Below are 22,142 nucleotides of genomic sequence, written 5' to 3'. Positions count from 1 at the left end.
TCTCAAAGCCTTTAACAAGGAAATGACTAGTTATTATTTCTTCTTTACTGAAAGCTAAAATCAGTGCTGTGCATCAAAGGAGGACACGATAAATGAGATTTTCTTGAGAAGCTTTTGCACGAAATAGATTTGAATTGTTAGCCTATTTACTTTTCAAAGTAAAGTTCAGAAAGTGAAAGTAAATTGTAGAAGGAGAAGAGGAAATGGATCCCAAATCTGTGGAAGAGCTTTCTTGTCCCGTGTGCTGTGAAATCTTCAAGGATCCTGTTATTCTCTCCTGTAGTCACAGTTTCTGTAAAGAGTGTCTTCAACAGTTCTGGAAAACCAAGAAAACTCAGGAGTGTCCCGTCTGCAGAAGAAGATCCTCAAAAGACCTGCCTCCACGTAATCTAGCATTAAAAAACTTGTGTGATTCACTGAGAAAGGAGCGAAACGAGAGGTGTTCATCAGGATCTGAGGAGATCTGCGGTTTACACAGTGAGAAACTCAAACTCTTCTGTCTGGAGGACAAACAGCCGGTGTGTTTAGTGTGCAGAGACTCAGAGAAACATGTCAGTCACACATTCAGACCCATCGGTGAAGTGATCTCATCTCACAAGGTCAGACACATTTCTGAAATATTTCACAGAATTTCCGAGAAACTGCAGAACTTGTCTTTAGTCCTTCACCTTCTGTTTATCCCCATTCATTCATTTCCTTCTTGAAAGCAAAGATTTTAACCTTCTGACATCCATTAAGTCACGGATCAAATAGAAGCTCACTAAGCATTCCCAAGCTTGGATAATTTTTATTGATCAAATACTGTTTTGACACAAGAATGTATGACTTTTACAAAATATAAATACATTTAGCAAATCATATGAAAAAAAAAATCCAAAAACAGTTTACATCAACTACTTAAGTTTCACAGATTTGCTTCTTAACTTGTAGGAGGAACTGAATACAGAACTGACATCTTTACAAAACAAGCTCAAACATGAAGAAGAAATGAAAGCAAAGTGTGATAAAACTGTTCAACACATCAAGGTGAGGATATCGAGTAAAGACTCAAACATTCACAGAGTTTGTGATGGACATTAGTGGAGTGAGTGATAATGCAGAGCTGACTGAAGTGAATGTGATGTGATTTCAGTCTCAAGCTGAGCACACCGAGCGTCAGATTAAAGAGGAGTTTGAGAAGCTTCATCAGTTTCTCAGAGATGAAGAAGAAGCTACAATCACTGCACTGAGGGAGGAAGAGGAGCAGAAGCAGCAGATGATGAAGGGGAAGCTGGAGGAGATGAACAGACACATCTCTGCTCTTTCACACACAATCAAAGACACGGAGGAGATGATGAAGGACAGCGATGCCTGCTTTCTGAAGGTGACCACTGAACACAAAACAACAATCATTTACTCAACCAATGATCAAATTCTGTATGAAAGGAAACCTGTTATAAGTGTTTGATGAGATATTAAAATGTCTTTCAAACTCTGTGTTTTCCAGAACTTCAGCATCACGATGGAAAGGTAAGTTTCTTCTCTCAGTGGATCTGAACTCGAGTCCAGTGCAGTTCTGATCCTGAATGTTCTTCCAGAGTCCGGATCCCATCACAGCCGGATCCACAGATGAGTTCTGGAGCTTTGATTCATGTGCCACATTACTTGAGTAACCTGCGCTTCAGAGTCTGGAGCAAGATGCAGGAAACTCTCCAACACAGTGAGTCTCTATCTGACACCAGTACACGATTAAATACTGCAGATAGAAACAAAGACAGACTGAGTCACATTTGATAAAAATACATCTAATCATCACTTTAAGTACTATGAAATTTGTGATGAATTTGAACTGTATTTCATAAGATCATAGGATCATACTGCAAACTCACAATGACTACAAAACACAGTCTGTTCCTCAAGGTGTTTATGGAAATAGGTTTGTATTTCTTATCCCATCATATTTCATCATCTAATCTGATTTCATTCTCTTTGCAGCTCCAGTGACTCTAGATCCAAACACAGCAGGTTATTTCCTCACTCTCTCTTCTGATTTGACCAGTGTATCGTACAGTGATTTAAGTCAAAATCTTCCTGATAATCCAGAGAGGATTGAGAGGTATCCGTGTGTTCTGGGATCTGAGGGCTTTAACTCAGGGACACACTGCTGGGATGTGGAGGTTGGAGACAATACATACTGGACTGTTGGAATAACCACAGCATCAAACCAAAGGAAGGGAGCGGTTTTCTTTAAGTCTAATGTCTGGCGTGTGCGGTACAGAGACAGTGAATACTGGTCACAATCCCCAGATCAACCCTCGACTGTCTTCACAGTTAAAGAGAAGCTGCAGCGTGTGAGAGTTCAGCTGGACTGTGACAGAGGAAAGGTGTCCTTCTCTGATCCTCAAACTAACATCTGTCTCTGCTCATTCACAACAACCTTCACAGAGACCGTCTTTCCTTTCTTATATACTCGCTGCACAACTTCTCCTCTGAGGATCTTACCAGTTAAACTGATCGTAACAACAGAAAATCACAGTTAAATCTCATTCTGCTTTTAGATCAATTAAGGTACAATAATCAATTCAATTCAAGTTTATTTGTATAGCGCTTTTTACAATACAAATCATTACAAAGCTTACAACTTTACAGAAAATTATTTTTCTACAATATTTAGTAATAGCTTATAAGTGGTGACTGTCAGTTTGTGCACGTATGACAGACATAGTCAGCCAGACGATGAATATTATTAATATTATTAATAATTAATAATTATTATATGATGCAGTCACACTTGTAGAAATATTTGTTAGTTCTGTTGTTTTCATAATTTTGCATTTTATGGTTCAACACTGTAATCAAAGGAAAAGGTTTTCTCATTCATCAATAAAAATCTACTCAAACTGTTTGTTCAAGATACTCTAAAAACAATTTTACATGGGTTTCATATTGTTTGTATTGTATTGAAAAAGTACAAATGTAGGGCAGGTTTTGGTTCTGTTTATCTGTTGTTGACTGGATCGTGACTGATTTTTGGATTTGATTGATTGTGATTGGTGTTACACTCAAATATGAATGTGATTGTAGTGTAGAGGACTGACTGAGTAGAGGATCTTAGAGGAGATTATTATAACTGTTTGATTACAGGAGTTAAACTCTGAGCAGAGCTGGCTCCAGAATCTCAGGCGAAGGCTCTCTCTGTGTGTTATAACCTCTCTCTGGTGGACAGGCTCATGTAGTGCACTCTTAACAATAAAGGTTGTTTGTTGGCATTGATGGTTCCATAAAGATCCTTTCAGGTCCATGAACCCTTTACATTGCACAGAAGGATCTTTATAATCGAAAAATATTCTTCACAAACCTTTATGTTTAAGAGTGTTTAGAGGAAGGTGTTAGACTGCATCAAGCTGAAGAATGCTGGCTCCACAGACAGCAGACAGAGGTCCAATGAGAGTCCAGGGATCCTGTCACATCCAGTCTACTGAGACACCTTCATCTGATCGATATTTTAAGGTAGGCATGGATGTAAACTTCACTGCTTTTGATATCCCACAATCCTACACTGTGTAATTACACTTTATTAATAATTATACAAAGAACTTATAGTGAAAAGAAGTGAAAGCCAACAGAATGTTCCACTGCAGCAGCAGCCCTGTACTTCCAGCATTCTGCAGTCCACTAGCTTCTAGCTGTCACTATGACAAATATCAGCTACTTTGTTAAAAAAAAAAAACCTACATTAAAGCTGAAATACAGCCTGAATGATGACAACTATAACATACCATCACTAGACTAGAAATCATCAACTCCTTTTAACAGTTTATTTGACAGACTTTGTTTAAGTCTTCCCTTTTTTCACCAAACGCTTGCTCCGTGTCAGTTTCGGTGGAAATTATTTTAAGGTTAAGTATTAGCATTATAAACACTGAATTGATACCAACATATGAAATTAAAATGACAGAAATTATTTCTGAAATTAAATGACAGAAATAATGAATGTTGGTCAATAAATACGTAACAGCTTGACAGTACTGTTTTTGCAGTATTGTCTTATGCAACCGACTGTAAACAAAAACCTTTTTTTATGTAAAAAATAGATTAAAACGTACAGCCACTGTCTCCAAAATTATTTAATTATGAAAGACACAACAATGCATCATGTTCTAGATCATCATGTTTGTCATGTTTTCCGAACAGTATATACACTGAACAAAATTATAAACGCAACACTTTTGTTTCTGCCCCCATTTTTCAGGAGCTGAACTTTATAGACTTTTTCTATGTACACAAAAGGCCTATTTCTCTCAAATATTGTTCACAAATCTGTCTAAATCTGTGTTTGTGAGCACTTCTTCTTTGCTGAGATGGTGTGGCATATTAAGATGCTGATTAGACAGCATGATTATTGCAAAGGTAAATGACTTCATTCTTAAAATGACTATGATTTTAAACTTTTAAAGTGAACTTCTAGGGTTTTCCAACTTGATTCATAGCTTGGTATACACCAGCATACTAAGGGTTTCAATTCTGCAGGATAATAATAATCCTGAAGACATGGTAGAGCTCTCCCTCCCTTTTCTTTTGTCAACTGCAATTTTTTAAACTTTACCCAAGGTCTTCTACCATTCAAGACAAACCTTGAAACCAAACCATCCTATTCATTAAATTGTTTTTTGCGGTACCTCCAGAGGGAGTGGTTGAAAACACGATAAAGAATCTGTGGTAAAATGTTCATTTTAATTATATTTATTTTCGATTACATTTCGTCCCCTTGGAATTATAAGGTTCAATCTGACATTTTTGTCAAAATTGAGTTATTCACATATCCTTATTCTGTGACAATTTATTTACATTATGTGATGATTTATTTTAAGTTGTGTACATTTTGGGATTTTTTATTGAAAAAACAAAAAGGTTCTATCTACAGAAGTCTATGGAACAAAAAAACTTTAAAGCTCAATATCTCAAAACTACTCAGAACGCAGATAGAACCTTATAATTCCAAGGGGACGATATGTCTAATGGGAGCATGAAATATCAGATTTTACCTCCTTATTAATGGGGCCATAGCTACTTTCAAGGAGTATTGATTTATCTTTTGTTAGGTTCATCTCCAAATGTTTTATTCACTGAGAGTTCCAATTAAAATTATATTGTCATCTTTAATGTGACCCTGGACCACAAAACCAGTCTTAAGTAGCTGGGGTATACAGTATTGTTCAAAATAATAGCAGTACAATGTGACTAACCAGAATAATCAAGGTTTTTAGTATATTTTTTATTGCTACGTGGCAAACAGTAGGTTCAGTAGATTGTCAGAAAACAAACAAGACCCAGCATTCATGATATGCACGCTCTTAAGGCTGTGCAATTGGGCAGTTAGTTGAATTAGTTGAAAGGGGTGTGTTCAAAAAAATAGCAGTGTCTACCTTTGACTGTACAAACTCAAAACTATTTTGTACAAACATTTTTTTTTTTTTTTCTGGGATTTAGCAATCCTGTGAATCACTAAACTAATATTTAGTTGTATGACCACAGTTTTTTAAAACTGCTTGACATCTGTGTGGCATGGAGTCAACCAACTTGTGGCACCTCTCAGCTGTTATTCCACTCCATGATTCTTTAACAACATTCCACAATTCATTCACATTTCTTGGTTTTGCTTCAGAAACAGCATTTTTGATATCACCCCACAAGTTCTCAATTGGATTAAGGTCTGGAGATTGGGCTGGCCACTCCATAACATTAATTTTGTTGGTTTGGAACCAAGACTTTGCCCGTTTACTAGTGTGTTTTGGGTCATTGTCTTGTTGAAACAACCATTTCAAGGGCATGTCCTCTTCAGCATAGGGCAACATGACCTCTTCAAGTATTTTAACATATGCAAACTGATCCATGATCCCTGGTATGCGATAAATAGGCCCAACACCATAGTAGGAGAAACATGCCCATATCATGATGCTTGCACCTCCATGCTTCACTGTCTTCACTGTGTACTGTGGCTTGAATTCAGAGTTTGGGGGTCGTCTCACAAACTGCCTGTGGCCCTTGGACCCAAAAAGAACAATTTTACTCTCATCAGTCCACAAAATGTTCCTCCATTTCTCTTTAGGCCAGTTGATGTGTTCTTTGGCAAATTGTAACCTCTTCTGCACATGCCTTTTTTTTAACAGAGGGACTTTGCGGGGGATTCTTGAAAATAGATTAGCTTCACACAGACGTCTTCTAACTGTCACAGTACTTACAGGTAACTCCAGACTGTCTTTGATCATCCTGGAGGTGATCATCGGCTGAGCCTTTGCCATTCTGGTTATTCTTCTATCCATTTTGATGGTTGTCTTCCGTTATCTTCCACGTCTCTCTGGTTTTGCTCTCCATTTTAAGGCATTGGAGATCATTTTAGCTGAACAGCCTATCATTTTTTGCACCTCTTTATAGGTTTTCCCCTCTCTAATCAACTTTTTAATCAAAGTACGCTGTTCTTCTGAACAATGTCTTGAACGACCCATTTTCCTCAGCTTTCAAATGCATGTTCAACAAGTGTTGGCTTCATCCTTAAATAGGGGCCACCTGATTCACACCTGTTTCTTCACAAAATTGATGACCTCAGTGATTGAATGCCACACTGCTATTTTTTTGAACACACCCCTTTCAACTAATTCAACTAATTGCCCAATTGCACAGCCTTAAGAGCGTGCATATCATGAATGCTGGGTCTCGTTTGTTTTCTGAGAATCTACTGAACCTACTGGTAACTTGTTTGCCACGTAGCAATAAAAAAATATACGAAAAACCTTGATTATTCTGGTTAGTCACATTGTACTGCTATTATTTTGAACAATACTGTATATTTTTAGCAAAAGCCAAAAAAAACATTGTATGAGTCAAAATGATAGATTTTTATTTTATCCTTTTGTGTCTTTACACATCAATGTATTGCACAAGCTGCATAGTTTAATTTGGATTTGTCTGTGCATGTTTGTTTTTTTACTCTGAATATATAAAAGCTTAACTTTTGATTAGTAACATGCATTGCTAAGAATTCATTTGGACAACTTTGGCAATTTTCTCATTAATTAGATGTTTTTTGCACCCTCAGATTCCAGAAATAGATGTGTGGCCAAATATTGTCAGATCCTAATAAACATACATCATGGAAAGAATATTTATTCAGATATATGTAATAATAGGAGTATAATGATGTATAAAGCATTACTCCTAAAAGTAAGTTGGGTCTAAAAGTGTAGATAAGAGTTTCTGGAAATTTATTTTATATCCAGAATATAAATTATATGTTTTTAAATGCATCATCAGCTTAGGAATACTAAAATGAACTAACTTGTTGTGTTCCACTCACATGATTGACAAACTATTCTCTGTTGTCACTGTAAAGCTGGTTTGACGATCTTTATGAAGGGCTATACCAAATAAAGGTGAATTGACTTGACATAAGAATTGAATTAATTAGAACAAATTTAAGTTAAATTAAATCTATTGAGACCTTAGGCTCAGAAAGCCATCTCAATTTAAGTAAATGTATTATAATTTAGTTTTTCTTAACAAGAATCTCAAGATTGAGAAGTCTGTTGACCCACTCATCTGCGGCCTTTTGTCTGGCCTCTTCACTGGCCATTTCCTTCCTGAACATTTCAATACAGCTCCTCTTCTTACCCCTGTGTCTGCTTGGTTAGGCTCTCAGTCTTCACTGAGAGGCTCACCACAGGTGGAGGAAGCCTGGGACACTGAGGCAAGCAGCACTGAAGGAGTAACTGAATGCTCCTGACCTAAAGCCTCATCTATTGGGGTGAACCAGGGCCATGATGCAGTGGTGTCCTTTCACTTTGTCCACCGCTGAAACAGTTTCTGGGTTTTCAGCGACTGGTAAAGTGAGTGTACACTTTAATATGATCATTGTCACAAACCAAGATGAAGGCAGATGGTTTAGTGTACAGTATTTGAACAGTTTATTTTGAAGTTGATATGTGACAATGTAATGGTAAGACATTGCAAGGACAAATCACAGAGCTCTGCTTTCTGCCTTGCTGTCTAATCAGGCAATGACTTTGCAGGCAGCGTTTTTGCCCGAAGGCACCTCGTGAAACAGATTTCGGACAGGCTTCTGAGGCGGAGTAATGGTTTAATGATCTACAACAAAAAAAAATAAACAGCTTTGGTGATAACTAAGTGGATATTTAATTACCGCAATATTCATTTCACGCTAGAAATTACATAAAAATTTCCGGTGCGCTGCTCAGCGGCTGCACTGCATTTCAGTATAATATGTTTTCGGTTTGTTTGTTTGTCTACTGTCAAGTAAGTCCGGGTAGGGACTTGTAGGGGAAAGATGAAGGCTAAGAAAAACGTACTGTTGATTTGGATTTTTTGGATGATCAGTTGCTATGGACTATGTTTGACAATGCAATGTTTGACTGCATGTGAAACCCCAAACACATGCGGTGTCACGATGGGTGCATGCCTCTACACTCGGGAGATGTTGCTGGAGCTAAACTTTAAGACAACTCAAGAATCGATAACAGGCCAATATAAGAATCTATTTGAAAATGTTCCACGTGAGCTGGTGAGAACAAAACGAAAGGAAAGAGGAAGAAGAGGAGGAATTCGGAGCCGATTGCGAAGGAGATTTAAAAAACCACTGCTGCCGTCAATCATCTTCAGTAATCTGCGTTCTCTGAATAACAAAATGGACATGATAAGATCACACACAAGGTACTGTAATGAATTTCGTGAAGCATCTTTGCTTTGCTTTACGGAAAGCTGGTTGAAGTCTACAATGCCTGACTCGCTTTTCGAAATTCCTGAATTCACACTAGTTCGAGCGGATAGAGATAAAATGTCAGGTAAAAATAAAGGGGGAGGCATCTGTGTGTATATTAATGAGAAATGGTGTCGATCTTATTCAGTAAAATATAAAATATGTGACTCAAATGTGGAAATTCTCGGCATGACCTTAAGACCTTTTTATCTGCCTAGAGAATTTGGTTGTATTTTGTTGTTCGTGGTATATGTACCGCCCAACGGTAAACCATCTCAGGCAGCAAGCCTGATAGCGGACTATGTTCACGAACTGCAACTCAGCTACTCCGACGCACCTGTGATCGTACTGGGCGATTTAAACCAGTGCAAATTGGAGACTTTGTTGCCGGGATTTGAACAGTATGTAAAGACTCAAACAAGAAACAACAACATTCTGGATAAGTGCTTTGTAAATGTGTCCAAATGTATGCCACCAATCACCAATCATGTTGTGCACATGATTCCCGTGTACAGGACTAAACTTAAAAAAAGTAAACCAGAAACAAAAATGATCAGAATATGGTCGAATGAAAGTTTAGAACAACTGAAAGCCTGTTTTGATTGGACAAACTGGGACATTTTTGATGAAGGCTCACTGGACGAAAGAACTACAGTGTTAAATGACTATATCAGTTTCTGTGTGGAGCTGAACATACCTACTAAAGAGATTAAAGTCTTTCCAAATAATAAACCATATGTGACTAAAGATATTAAAGAAATGATAAATGTGAGGAAAGTAGCGTTCAAGGATAAAGATATTAAGGTATTTAAACAAACGGAAAGATAATTCAAAATTAAACTAAAGGAAACAAAAGAAGCTCATGAGAAGTGTCTGGAAAAAGCCTTCAAAACTAATAATACTAAAAAGGTTTGGGACATTATGAAAACTATGTCTGGATTGTCATCTTCAAAAAAATCAATTGTAACTGATGATGAACTTAGTTTTGGGAATGAATTAAACACCTTTTTTACCCGGTTTGAACTAATAGGCAAACAAGACAAATTCATAGAAACAACAGATGTAGTTCTAACATCATCAGAGACAATTGTCATTGAGGTTGAAGATGTAAGGAAAATGTTTCAATCAATACAAAAAAAGGCTGTGGGTCCTGATGGTTGTAGTGCAGGCCTTTTAAAAAATTTTGCTCATGAATTAGCACCTGTGTGGCAACCAATATTTCAATCTTCAGTCGACACACATGTTGTTCCTGTGATATGGAAGACTGCATACAAAAAAACAACTACCAAAAATATAATGTCCAAAAAAATTTAAAGACTACAGACCAATAGCTCTTACCTCTGTAATTGTGAAATGTCTAGAGAGACTGTTACTCCATCATTTGGTTATGGTAGTTAATTAGATCCCTGGCAGTTCGCCTATAAGAAAGGCTGTAGTACTGAAGATGCAGTTGCATCTTCTTTAGTGCACATTATCTCAAAAAATTTAGACAAACCCAAAACAATTGTAAGAACTTTGTTTTTGGATTTCTCTTCCGCCTTCAACACAATACAGATTGACAGACTGGTGTTAAAACTTGCACAGCTGGGGGTAAATCCTTATCTGATTTGGTGGTATAGATCATTTCTCACTGATAGAGTTCAGAGAGTCATGGTGAATAAAACCGTGTCGTCTGAAATCATTACAAATGTTGGAGTACCGCAAGGTTGCGTTAGCTCTGCTATAATTTTTACCTTATATACTGATGACTGTAGAACGGATATGTTTAATCAGTATATTCTGAAGTACTCTGATGACACTGTCCTAATATCTGTGTTGAATGACTCGGACAGTTCTGAGGTTCATCAACAAGGTGTAACTAAATTGATAGGGTGGTGTGACAATAATGCCCTTATCATTAATACAAGTAAAACTGAGGAGATTGTATTCGGGTCTACGGCGGATATAACTCCTGTTTCTATTCATAACGAGACAATTAGATTTGTTAAGACCTATAAATATTTGGGAGTAATTATAGACGACATGTTGTCCTGGAAAGATCACATTGATACTATATGTAAAAAAACAAAGCAGAGAATCTATTTTCTTCGCCGTCTTAGGTCATTTGGAGTAAGAAGGCAGATTATTTTGTTGTTCTATAGGTCTGTGATAATGAGCTTACTGCAATACTGCAACTCTATTTGGTATAAAAGTTTATCTGTTGCGCTAAAAAACAAGGTTTTTAATCAATTAAAAATCTGCTCAAAGATAGTAGGTCAGCCGCTTGAGAAGCTTTATGATTCATCCTATTATAAAAAGATGCTTAGGCTTGCTAACAATATAGTCTCGAATCCTACGCATATACTGCATAAAGACTTTGAATTATTACCATCACAACGGAGGTATAGAGTTCCCAAATTTAAGAAAGTGAAGCTGAAAAATAGGATTGCACTGAACAAAAACACCTAATCAGAGATCAAGAGTATTGAGACGGTGTTGCAGATGTATAAATGTTGTATGAAATGTATAATTGTACGTGCTAGAGTGAATGTCAATGTAGAATGTATGTTAAATGTTGTAAACATAAATACTGTTATGCAAGAAACATTTCAGACACAGTCTTACAATAAAGTATAAAGTAAGTAAGTAAAAAGTGGAAAACGTTGTTCAGAAACATACATTTACACAAACTGACCACCGACCGCAACTTTCAGATGCCATCTTTATTTTTTGGCTTAACTGTCACAGAATGGAACGCACAGGATTGTTGGATATCGAAGGCAGCGAAGGATACATCTATGTTGCCTTCAAAAACCGGCCAGATGAAGTCATCTCAGGAGACAGGAAATGAAGCTGACATTGATTTCGGACGTGCCTTGATGCCTTCCTACCTTGGAATGCAACCTCCGAAGTCAGCATTTTTCAGTTTTCGGATGCAGCCTGTGAGTTCCTGACAATCTGTCACAGTCTTCAGCTGGTGTGCCCTGGATGGCGACCAGATGACACTGTTTTTCTGTGAGCACATGGCTTGTGCCTTGTTTGTTTGGTGCCATGTGCTCTCCTGTCTATTGTCTGATCCCGCCCATCTTGTTATGTCATTATTGTTTTAGATGCCCCACCTGTGTCTCCCTCGTTAGGTTCCCTACTTATTCTCCTTGTGTCTGCAATCCTCTGCTGGTTCGTTAATTAATGTTGTGTTCACAGTATCGTTGGATGTTTGTATGTTTGCCTTGCCTGCTGTTTTTTCCCCGTTTTGTTTATATTTTATGATTAATAAATGCTCTTATCTTTCTGCTTTTGAGTCCTCATCTCATCCCTGCTCCCACCCATGACAGAACGAACCAGCCAACAGAGGACTCAGCGGAAGATGGCACACTCAATCTACCAGCCTCCACTATCTGCAGCCCCCTCTACCAACGCATGCTTAAGGTAGCAGCATTGAGTTCCCTCCATCAACAGGGAACTGACGTGAGGGAATTTGCGATGGAGTTCAGGAATGCTGTGGAAGGGCTGGACTACAACGATGCAGCTCTCAAGGACCTTCTGAATAATGCCCTTGATGAGCCTCTCAATTGGGGGAGGATGAAAGGGCTGGATCACCTGACGTTTGTGGGGTTCGTAGACTACCTAGCTCATCAGGGCCACCTTCCAGAATCTCGGCCCAGAATGGCCGCCAGTCCAGCGCCACGGCACAAGATGGCCGCCAGTCCAGAGCCACGGTACAAGATGGCTGTCAGCCCAGCGCCACGGCACAAGATGGCCACTAACCCAGCGCCAATGCCCAAGTTGCCCACCGGCCCAGCACCACAGCACAATATGGTCGCCAGCCCAGCACCACAGCACAAGATGGCCGCCTGTCGTGAGTCATGGCACAAGATGGCTGCTTGTCCAGCGCCGCTGCAAGGGATGGCAGTCACAGCTCACCCTCCGGAGTCGAGTCAGGTTTCAGTCGGCCCTCCGGAGTCGAGTCAGGTTTCAGTCGGCCCTCCGGAGTCGAGTCAGGTTTCAGTCGGCCCTCCGGAGTCGAGTCAGGTTTCAGTCGGCCCTCCAGAGTCGAGTCAGGTTTCAGTCGGCCCTCCAGAGTCGAGTCAGGTTTCAGTCGGCCCTCCAGAGTCGAGTCAGGTTTCAGTCGGCCCTCCAGAGTATAGTCAGGTGCTCATGGACCCTCCGGAGTCAGGGTTAGTCACCGGTGATCTTCAAGGACCGAGTCAAGTCACCGGTGATCTTCAAGGACCGAGTCAAGTCACCGGTGATCTTCAAGGACCGAGTCAAGTCACCGGTGATCTTCAAGGACCGAGTCAAGTCACCGGTGATCTTCAAGGACCGAGTCAAGTCACCGGTGATCTTCAAGGACCGAGTCAAGTCACCGGTGATCTTCAAGGACCGAGTCAAGTCACCGGTGATCTTCAAGGACCGAGTCAAGTCACCAGGGATCTTCATGAACAAATGCAAGTCACCAATAATCTTCATGAGCAGAGTCAAGTCAGCGCCGATCCTCTGGAATCCAGTATAAACGCCATGGGATTACCTGAGTTTTGTCCTCCCGTTGGTCTGACCACACAGCTGTGGTGGTCTTCTGCTCCGCCCTGGGGGGTTTCGGCCTCGACCACAAGGATGTGGTGGTCTTCTGCTCCACCCTGGGGGATTTCCGCCCTGACCACACGGTTGTGGTGGTCTTCTGCTCCGCCCTGGGGGGCTTCGGCCTCGACCACAAGGATATGGTGGTCTTCTGCTCCGCCCTGGGGGGTTTCGGCCTCGACCACAAGGATGTGGTGGTCTTCTGCTCCACCCTGGGGGATTTCCACCCTGACCACACGGTTATGGTGGTCTTCCTCCTATGGACCTGGCCCTCCATCCCTCCCCCTGATCCTCCGCCGGTCCACCTCCCTCCTGGGTTTCTAGTCTGTCTTTCATTCCGTTTCCCTCTGAGAACCTGGCCCTACGTCCCTCTCCCTGATCCACCTCTGTTCCACCTCCCACCGGGATTTCTTTTGTTGGAGCGTCTGGAATCCGCTCCTTAAGGGAGGGGTTATGTCACAGTCTTCAGCTGGTGTGCCCTGGATGGCGACCAGATGACACTGTTTTTCTGTGAGCACATGGCTTGTGCCTTGTTTGTTTGGTGCCATGTGCTCTCCTGTCTATTGTCTGATCCCACCCATCGTGTTATGTCATTATTGTTTTAGATGCCCCACCTGTGTCTCCCTCGTTAGGTTCCCTACTTATTCTCCTTGTGTCTGCAATCCTCTGCTGGTTCGTTAATTAATGTTGTGTTCACAGTATCATTGGATGCTTGTATGCTTGCCTTGTCTGCTTTTTTTTTTTCCCCCTTGGGGTAGTTTTTTGTTGTAGTTTTGTTTATATTTTATGATTAATAAATGCTCTTATCTTCCTGCTTTTGAGTCCTCACCTCATCCCTGCTCCCGACCATGACACAATCATTGCTACGAATGTTTAGACCATGTTTATTATTGCTCTGTTCACAAACAGATTAGTATAATGTGCTAAACACAAAAATGTTTTTTTTTTTTTTTTTTTTTTACAAAATTTTTTAACGATAGTATGAAAGTGTGAGTTTGACTACAAAATCTCTCTCTCTATATATAAATATATATATATATATACATACAGAGGCTCACAGTTTGTTTTTAGTCATCAGATACCTGCACCAGTGATGAATCTGCTGACTTTCACTTGAGTCTCTTCAAACTGTTGTCCTGTGAGAGCACTGTACCAACATCAGATGTTCAGCTACACTGGTATTCTATGGTAAAACAAGCTCCTTGACTGCTGATGATGTTTTTTTTTTCTTGAATCTATGGAAAGAAGCAGGAAACACTTAAGTATCAGGTATTATTTACTTGTTTCACTTGCTGAACAGAATCTGTTTTCAGGAATGACTCAAAGTCTGTTTACATTTCTGTGGTTAAATCTGTGTACAAAATTTGTCTTTGACATTCATTATGTATGTTATGTATATATTCATTTTTTTTATTCTTTTTTTTTTATTATGCAAACATGTATATAATTTTGCTCACATATTACTGAAAAAAAACATTGCCCAATAGTATGTTATAAGTAACTGAAATGTCAGGGCATGTCAAAACATCTCAAGGGCTCCAAAATCATCATAGACCCTAGAGGGTTAATACAGTTTCGGGCAACAGATTCAAATTCAGCATGACTGAACTAGAAGATGTGTAACAGAACTCACATGTGAATCCTGTGGCTGGTGTTGAGGCTATAGGAGCAGCAAACAGAGAGGACACTGGAGGCGTCAGGGACTGACTTTTATCACGCACTACATATAACATACTGTACCTATAGTTTTAAATCTGAAGTTAATAGAGTGGTGGAACTATGATGTCTCTTTGTAGGTGAAAATCCAGCAGAGGGTTAGCATTTTAGCATTTCCAGTTCCAACGTCCCAGGTTTTTTGAATGAGAGTTTGGTTAAATCACCTAAAATAAGTTCCTTGGTTCACCCAAGCTCAATATACTTTATCATTTTGTTCTACGACATAAAACACATCCGTTACACCCAACTCGTGATAAAAAAAAACAAAAAAAAAACATTATGTTTCCTAAAAAGCACGTTATATGGGTTTTTGAAAAATATATATTTTGCAGTTTATAATATAGTTATACTTAAATGAAAACAATCTGCAAAGTTGTTAATCAAAACATAATAAATTTAACATAACATAATAATAAAGTGCATAATAAATAACCTATAAGCCAGCACACCCCATTATGGGACTCACAGCTGAAAGTGCTCTACCTAACTTAAAATTGTAACAGTTCCTTACTTCATTGTATTACTGTAATGGGGAGTCAGAGATGTATGGATCTATTTGCACCACTTTATTTTCAAGAATGGTCAAACAGGCAGAGATCAGAGAACAGCGTCAGGTATGTCAAGGGATATCCAAAATCAGCAACAGAAAAAAGCAGAGATCGGGGCAGGCAGCAGAGAATCACAGTCGATATACACAATCTAAGATCAAACATGGAGTGAACAAACACAGGGAAGAGGCTCGGAAATGCCAGACAGAACTAAAAAAGACTTGGCAATCATTGGGAGTCCGAACACAGTAAATATAGGGGAGTGGTAATGGAAAACACCTGGTGGTAATTAGCCCTAAGCAGGGGATTATGGGAAATGGAGTTGGGAATGGAAATACAAGATGCCAGAGTCCTGAGTGGAGTGCCATCTACTGGAGTTCATGGACACTCCAGCTGACGATCATGACAGTTACACACATAATTTTGGTGTCTTTGGAAAGAAGACCCTTTGGGCTGTACTTTTCAACCAGAGTTGATAATGCTCAAAAATATTAAGTCAAAGTCAAAGTTACCTTTATTTATATAGCGCTTTAAACAAAATACAAGCAACTGAACAACATTCATTAGGAAAACAGTGTGTCAATAATGCAAAATGATAGTCAAAGGCAGTTCATCATTGAATTCAGTTATGTCATCTCTGTTCAGTTAAATAGTGTATGTGCATTTATTTGCAATCAAGTTAATGATATCGCTGTAGATGAAGTGACCCCAACTAAGCAAGCCAGAGGCGACAGCGGCAAGGAACCGAAACTCCATCGCTGACTGAATGGAGAAAAAAACCTTGGGAGAAACCAGGCTCAGTTGGGGGGCCAGTTCTCCTCTGACCAGATGTAACACTAATGAGCTGATGGTATTTCAGCCATCTGTTCCATATTAATGAATCCTGACTCTAACACATTCTGCACTCAAAGACCAGAACGTGAGTAAACAAGGACCTTCGTTTTACATCATCTTCTAACATAATTTTACCATTTGGGGCGCCGCGATCTCGGCAACATCCTGCCGTGGGTGACAGTTATTACACCTATTGAGACTGTCCAGGGATATCCGTGAGCAGCCTCAAAGGAGAAACGAAACACCCACATTCCTAAACACACACACACAAACTTTTCTTTACGCTCTGTTTGTAAGTCCTTAATAATATGTATTTTGAATAGGTTTGTGTATTGCATAAAAATGGTTAATCCTGTTATGCAAGGATTATAAATTGCTGACTTGTAAATGGGAAATGTTTTTGGAATGAATGTTCTCACATAGAATCATGAGTTTTAACGCTGCCCCCCTGACCAGATCATAAAACTTTATGATCCCACTGGGGAAACATTACAGGAAAGATAGCTCTTAGAAAAGAGAATAGTACCCTTTTATTTTCTCAATGTATTCTAAATGTATTGAGTATTACTTTTTGGTGCATTAGATGTTTTCCATAATCAAAAATTGGAGTATCTACAATTTTATTGTGTGTTAATCAAACTTTAAATGTGTTTAATTCTGCATTTGAATGTAACTTCATGTTTCTATCAGTTATATATGTTATTTTTTGGTATCTTTTTAATCGGCATGCTTTGACGGACTCACTTATATAAAGGAAATTAATGAAAAATGTATTAATCTGGAATTACGAACTTCCTAGAATATCACTGCTGAAATCTGATAAGCCAGAACTTATTAGAGTGGGTGTTTCCCCAGAGACAAAGGAACTTTTTCCCGCTTCAGATCACGGACGTTCATTGGTTGAACCATTTCAAGTCATAAGAGTTGACGCAGGAAGTTCCTCGTGCTCTTTCTCTTTCTTAGTGCATCGAAGAACTGACAGAGCAACCATCAAGTCTTAGTGTTCTAGGTTATTACAAGCAGAGTTTTTAGGTCCTATAATTAACACCTCTGTTTTTTCCTGAATTTAGCAGTAAGAAATTATTCGTCATCCAGTTTTTTATTTTGACTATGCATTCCATTAGTTTTTCAAATTGGTGTGTTTCACCGGGCCGCGAAGAAATATAGAGCTGAGTATCATCAGCATAACAGTGAAAGCTAACATCATGTTTCCTGATGATATCTCCCAAGGGTAACATATAAAGCGTGAAGAGTAGCGTCCCTAGTACTGAACCTTGAGGTACTCCATACTGCACTTGTGATCGATATGATACATCTTCATTCACTGCTACGAAATGATGGCAGTCATATAAGTACGATTTAAACCATGCTAATGCACTTCCACTGATGCCAACAAAGTGTTCAAGTCTATGCAAAAGAATGTTGTGGTCAATTGTGTCAAACGCAGCACTAAGATCCAATAACACTAATAGAGAGATACACCCACGATCAGATGATAAGAGCAGATCATTTGTAACTCTAAGGAGAGCAGTCTCAGTACTATGATACGGTCTAAATCCTGACTGGAAATCCTCACATATACCATTTTTCTCTAAGAATGAATATAATTGTGAGGATTCCACCTTTTCTAGTATCTTGGACAGAAAAGGGAGATTCAAGATTGGTCTATAATTAACTAGTTCTTTGGGGTCAAGTTGTGGTTTTTTGATGAGAGGCTTAATAACAGCCAGTTTGAAGGTTTTGGGGACATGTCCTAATAACAATGAGGAATTAATAATAGTCAGAAGAGGACCTATGACTTCTGGAAGCACCTCTTTTAAGAGCTTAGATGGTATAGGGTCTATCATACATGTTGTTGGTTTAGATGATTTAACAATTTATACAATTCTTACTCTCCTATAGTAGAGAATGAGTGGAACTGTTCCTCAGGGGGTCTATAGTGCACTGACTTTGATACTGTAGCTGGCGGCTGAATGATTGCAATTTTATCTCTAATAGTATCGATTTTAGAAGTAAAGTAGTTCATAAAGTGATTACTGCTGTGGTGTTGGGAAATGTCAACACTTGTTGAGGCTTTATTTTTCATTAATTTAGCCACTGTATTGAATAAATACCTGGGGTTATGTTTTTTTCTTCTAAAAGAGAGGAAAAGTAATCAGATCTAGCAGTTTTTAATACTTTTCTGTAGGATATGTTACTTTCCCGCCAAGCAATACCTAATACCTCTAGTTTTGTTTTCCTCCAGCTGTGCTCCATTTTTCGGGCTGCTCTCTTTAGGGTGCAAGTATGCTCATTATACTATGGTGTCAAACTGTTTTCCTTAACCTTCCTTAAGCGTAAAGGAGCAACTGTATTTAAAGTGCTAGAAAAGAGAGAGTCCATAGTTTCTGTTACATCATCAAGTTGTTCTGAGGTTTTGGATATGCTAGGGAATTTGGATACATCAGGAAGATAACTTAAAAAGCTGTATTTTGTGGTAGAAGTGATGGTTCTTCCATACTTGTAACAAGAAGTAGAATTTACAATTTTGGCTATATGAAGTTTGCACAGAACTTAATGATCTGAGATATAATCACTTGGCTGAATAATTTCAACACTATCAACACCAATTCCATGTGACAGTATTGAATCTAGAGTATGGTTTCGATTTCATTATCGACATGGATATAAAAATCACCAACTATTAAAACTTTATCTGCAGCCAGAACTAACTCGGATGTAAAAGAGAGCATCAAGTTAAACCCCCCTGGGGTACAGAACAGAACCATTATCTGCATGCATTATTACAATTCACAATTACATGTGTTGTAACAAACATGGTAGAGAAGCTTCCGATGAAGTAACTGTAAAGAAGAACGAGGTCAGATTGAATACAGATTAGTTGGTGGAGTTGGGGTTGGAGGAGGGAGTTAGTTGAAAGCAGCGATGCGATGGAAGAGGCGCAGAATGGGAATTTAAATAGACCGCTTGTGATAGGTGTTGAGACCGGATTGGAACACGTCAGGAACAGCTGACTGTCAGCTGATGCAAGCGTGACTAACGTAACCTGACTTCGGTCAAGTATATATTTATTACAGTAATACTTCATACAGTTAGGGCCCTATTTTAACGATCTGAAACGCAAGTGTCAAAGCGCGAAGCGCAAGTAACTTTGTGGGCGGGTCTCGGCGCTGTTGCTATTTTCCCGGCAGGATAAATGGCTCTTGCACCCGGCGCAAATCTAAAATGGGTTGGTCTGAAGTAGCTTCATTATTCATAGGTGTGGTTTGGGCGTAACGTGAAATAAACCAATCAGAGCATCATACAACATTCCCTTTAAAAGCAGGTGCGCAAGTTCCATTATGGATTGCTATTATTATGGCGTATTTACCAGGCGCACGCCAGGAGCGGTTCACAGCCTAGGAGACTGATGTTCTTGTAAGAGCAGTGATTTCCGTCATCTGATGTGTTGATCTTTTTTTAGTGCAACAATTTATGATTTGCAAAAATAACTGTTGCATCTGTGTAGATTACATAAGCAAAGTGTATGCGCGTTGTGCACGCTATACATTATGGTCAAGCATGCGCCCCTAAAATAGCATAATGAACAACGCGCAACGCGCCACTGACTTTAGACTAGGTTTTTTCTGGTCAGTGGCGCAATTGTTTAATGGAACAGCAAAATAGCACCAGGGATTGTCTGCGCCGGAACAGCCTCCTTTCTTGCGCTGAACCGCCCAGGGAGCGCAAGTTCATTCACTAGTTTAGCAACATGCTTCTGTGGAGGGAAAAGCGTGCTTTGCCCGGGTGCAAAATAGGAATGACACATGTGTCGGTGTACAAAGTCAATTGCGCTGGGTGCAAGATAGGGCCCTTAGTGTTGGCGGTATGGTTATGTTCTGGGGCAACAATCCATACCTCTGTCCATGCAGCCAGAGCAAGTTAAACCATATGCCAAACTCCCCAACACAACTGATGCAATGTGAATGGCCGGCAATGGAAATGTTGCTTAATACTGTATTTATGGGGGAAGCGTCACCCCGACTCAAAAAAGAGCATACAAAGGATTGCTTAAGCTGCTTATGCAAATATTAGATGTAAAGGGGGAAGCATACACCCCTAACAGCAGCATTAGTCTAATACGATGGCAGTTTGTATTTATCTAATTAAGTGTATAACATGCTCTAAATTACAATAAGGGGGAAGCGTACACCCCTAGCAACAGCAGCAACAGTCTAGTATGACGGCAGTAAACACGTTGAGGGGGAAGCATCACCCCGAGTTGAGCAGGTATCACAAATACTTAAAGAAGAGCGTGATTTGTAAAGGAGGAATCATACGACGGCTTTAAACTTAATGTAGAATTGGGTGGCAGTCTGGCAGGGGAAGCATACACCCTGCGGGAATACTTCAAATGACTGTCGCAATAGTATTCAGAAAAGGTATGACAAGAAATATACTCCAACAATTAGAAGAGAGGAGAAAAAAACAAAATACAACATTTCGTATCGAAGAGAACCTTATTAGATTAAGACCGATGCCATGGATTTTTGAGCATCTAAAATGTCTTTAAGTCCAGGACGTACATAACGTTTGTATGCGGAAGAAGATCATCTTCCGATCACTTTAATGGTGTTGATCGCTGTGACAGAAGCCGCTGATGTAGCTGCTCCGATGCGAAAGGAGTGGGTGGTGTAGTGCTCTGGTGAGAGGCCGCATGCATGGCAGACCAGATGGAGACGAGCGGCAAACCAGGATCTGGACATAGCTTTTTTCTCCTCCGTGGCGAATAAAGGTTCGTCATGATGAGCATGGGGGCGAAAGCTCATATACCGGGACATAGAATGAAAAGGGCAAAAAAGCGTGTTAGTACGAGCAACAACAACTGAAATACCTTTAGATTCCAGGTCAGACTTGTAATGCTTAAGGAAAATGTAAAAATATAAATCATCAAAAGTGATACCAGACACCGTGAGATCATAAGAGGGATCGAAATTATTATTGCGTGTAGTGAATTCACCAATTCTCAGAAAACCATGAAAAGCACACAGAAAAACAGCTTCTAGAAGAGAATCCAGGTAAGGACTAAAGCACCCTTGTCTCAGTTTACCAACCAGTTTTTTTAAAAGATGGAAGATGAGAGGAAGGCGTTTATCTTTGGTTTTTGGCGCTTCTTTTTTAATGCCATCTAGGAGCATAGAATGGATGGATGCCCCATACAGACTGCAGGCGGAGGGATCCAAGCATCTTAGATGAAACTGAATCCATGAGACCTGACTTTTAATGGAGGAGGGCTGCAATTTTTGTGTCAAATAACAATGCATTATATATGAACATACCGTAGCAATGTTAACAGGTAAGACAGGAACTGAGAAGGTGGAGCAAAAGGAGGAAAATCGAATCCAAGCAGAGTCGTACACTTTTAATGTAGACTTGGCTAGACTTGATCTCATGAACATGGAAGCTGCGGAGATATAAAACTGCAGAGCGGCGTTTAGTTGAGAACAGTCAGGGCGAATGCTGGGCAAGGCAGGCTCGAAGGAGTGGCATCTGGGCAAATGGTCTTGAACTCCTGAAATTTGAAACGAGACAGGCAATCAGCTATTTTGTTATCGAGACCAGGTAAGTGGGCAGCGCGGATCATAAAAAACTACTGGTAATGCATATCCACATAAGACCGCTCAAAAATGTATTAATAAATGGAACGGAGGAGCGCCCTTTTTTGATAATGTGGTATCGTTTCCGCATTATCGCAGAAA

At 39.6% G+C, this 22,142-nt stretch overlaps 1 protein-coding gene across 1 annotated transcript; it reads left to right on the top strand.

Moving 5' to 3' along the window:
• LOC127970990 (nuclear factor 7, brain) lies at positions 1-2,884 on the top strand. The gene is made up of 6 exons (XM_052573728.1): positions 1-599; positions 931-1,026; positions 1,133-1,363; positions 1,487-1,509; positions 1,578-1,699; positions 1,975-2,884. Exons 1-6 carry the CDS (start codon positions 204-206, stop codon positions 2,517-2,519), a joined length of 1,413 nt encoding a protein of 470 aa, XP_052429688.1. The 5' UTR covers positions 1-203; the 3' UTR covers positions 2,520-2,884.
• Positions 2,885-22,142: the final 19,258 nt, after the last annotated feature.

Source organism: Carassius gibelio, chromosome B14, assembly GCF_023724105.1.
Source record: "Carassius gibelio isolate Cgi1373 ecotype wild population from Czech Republic chromosome B14, carGib1.2-hapl.c, whole genome shotgun sequence".
NCBI lineage: Eukaryota > Metazoa > Chordata > Actinopteri > Cypriniformes > Cyprinidae > Carassius > Carassius gibelio.
Note: the sequence above shows the minus strand (reverse complement) of the source record. Positions and strands in the feature narration are given on the sequence as shown.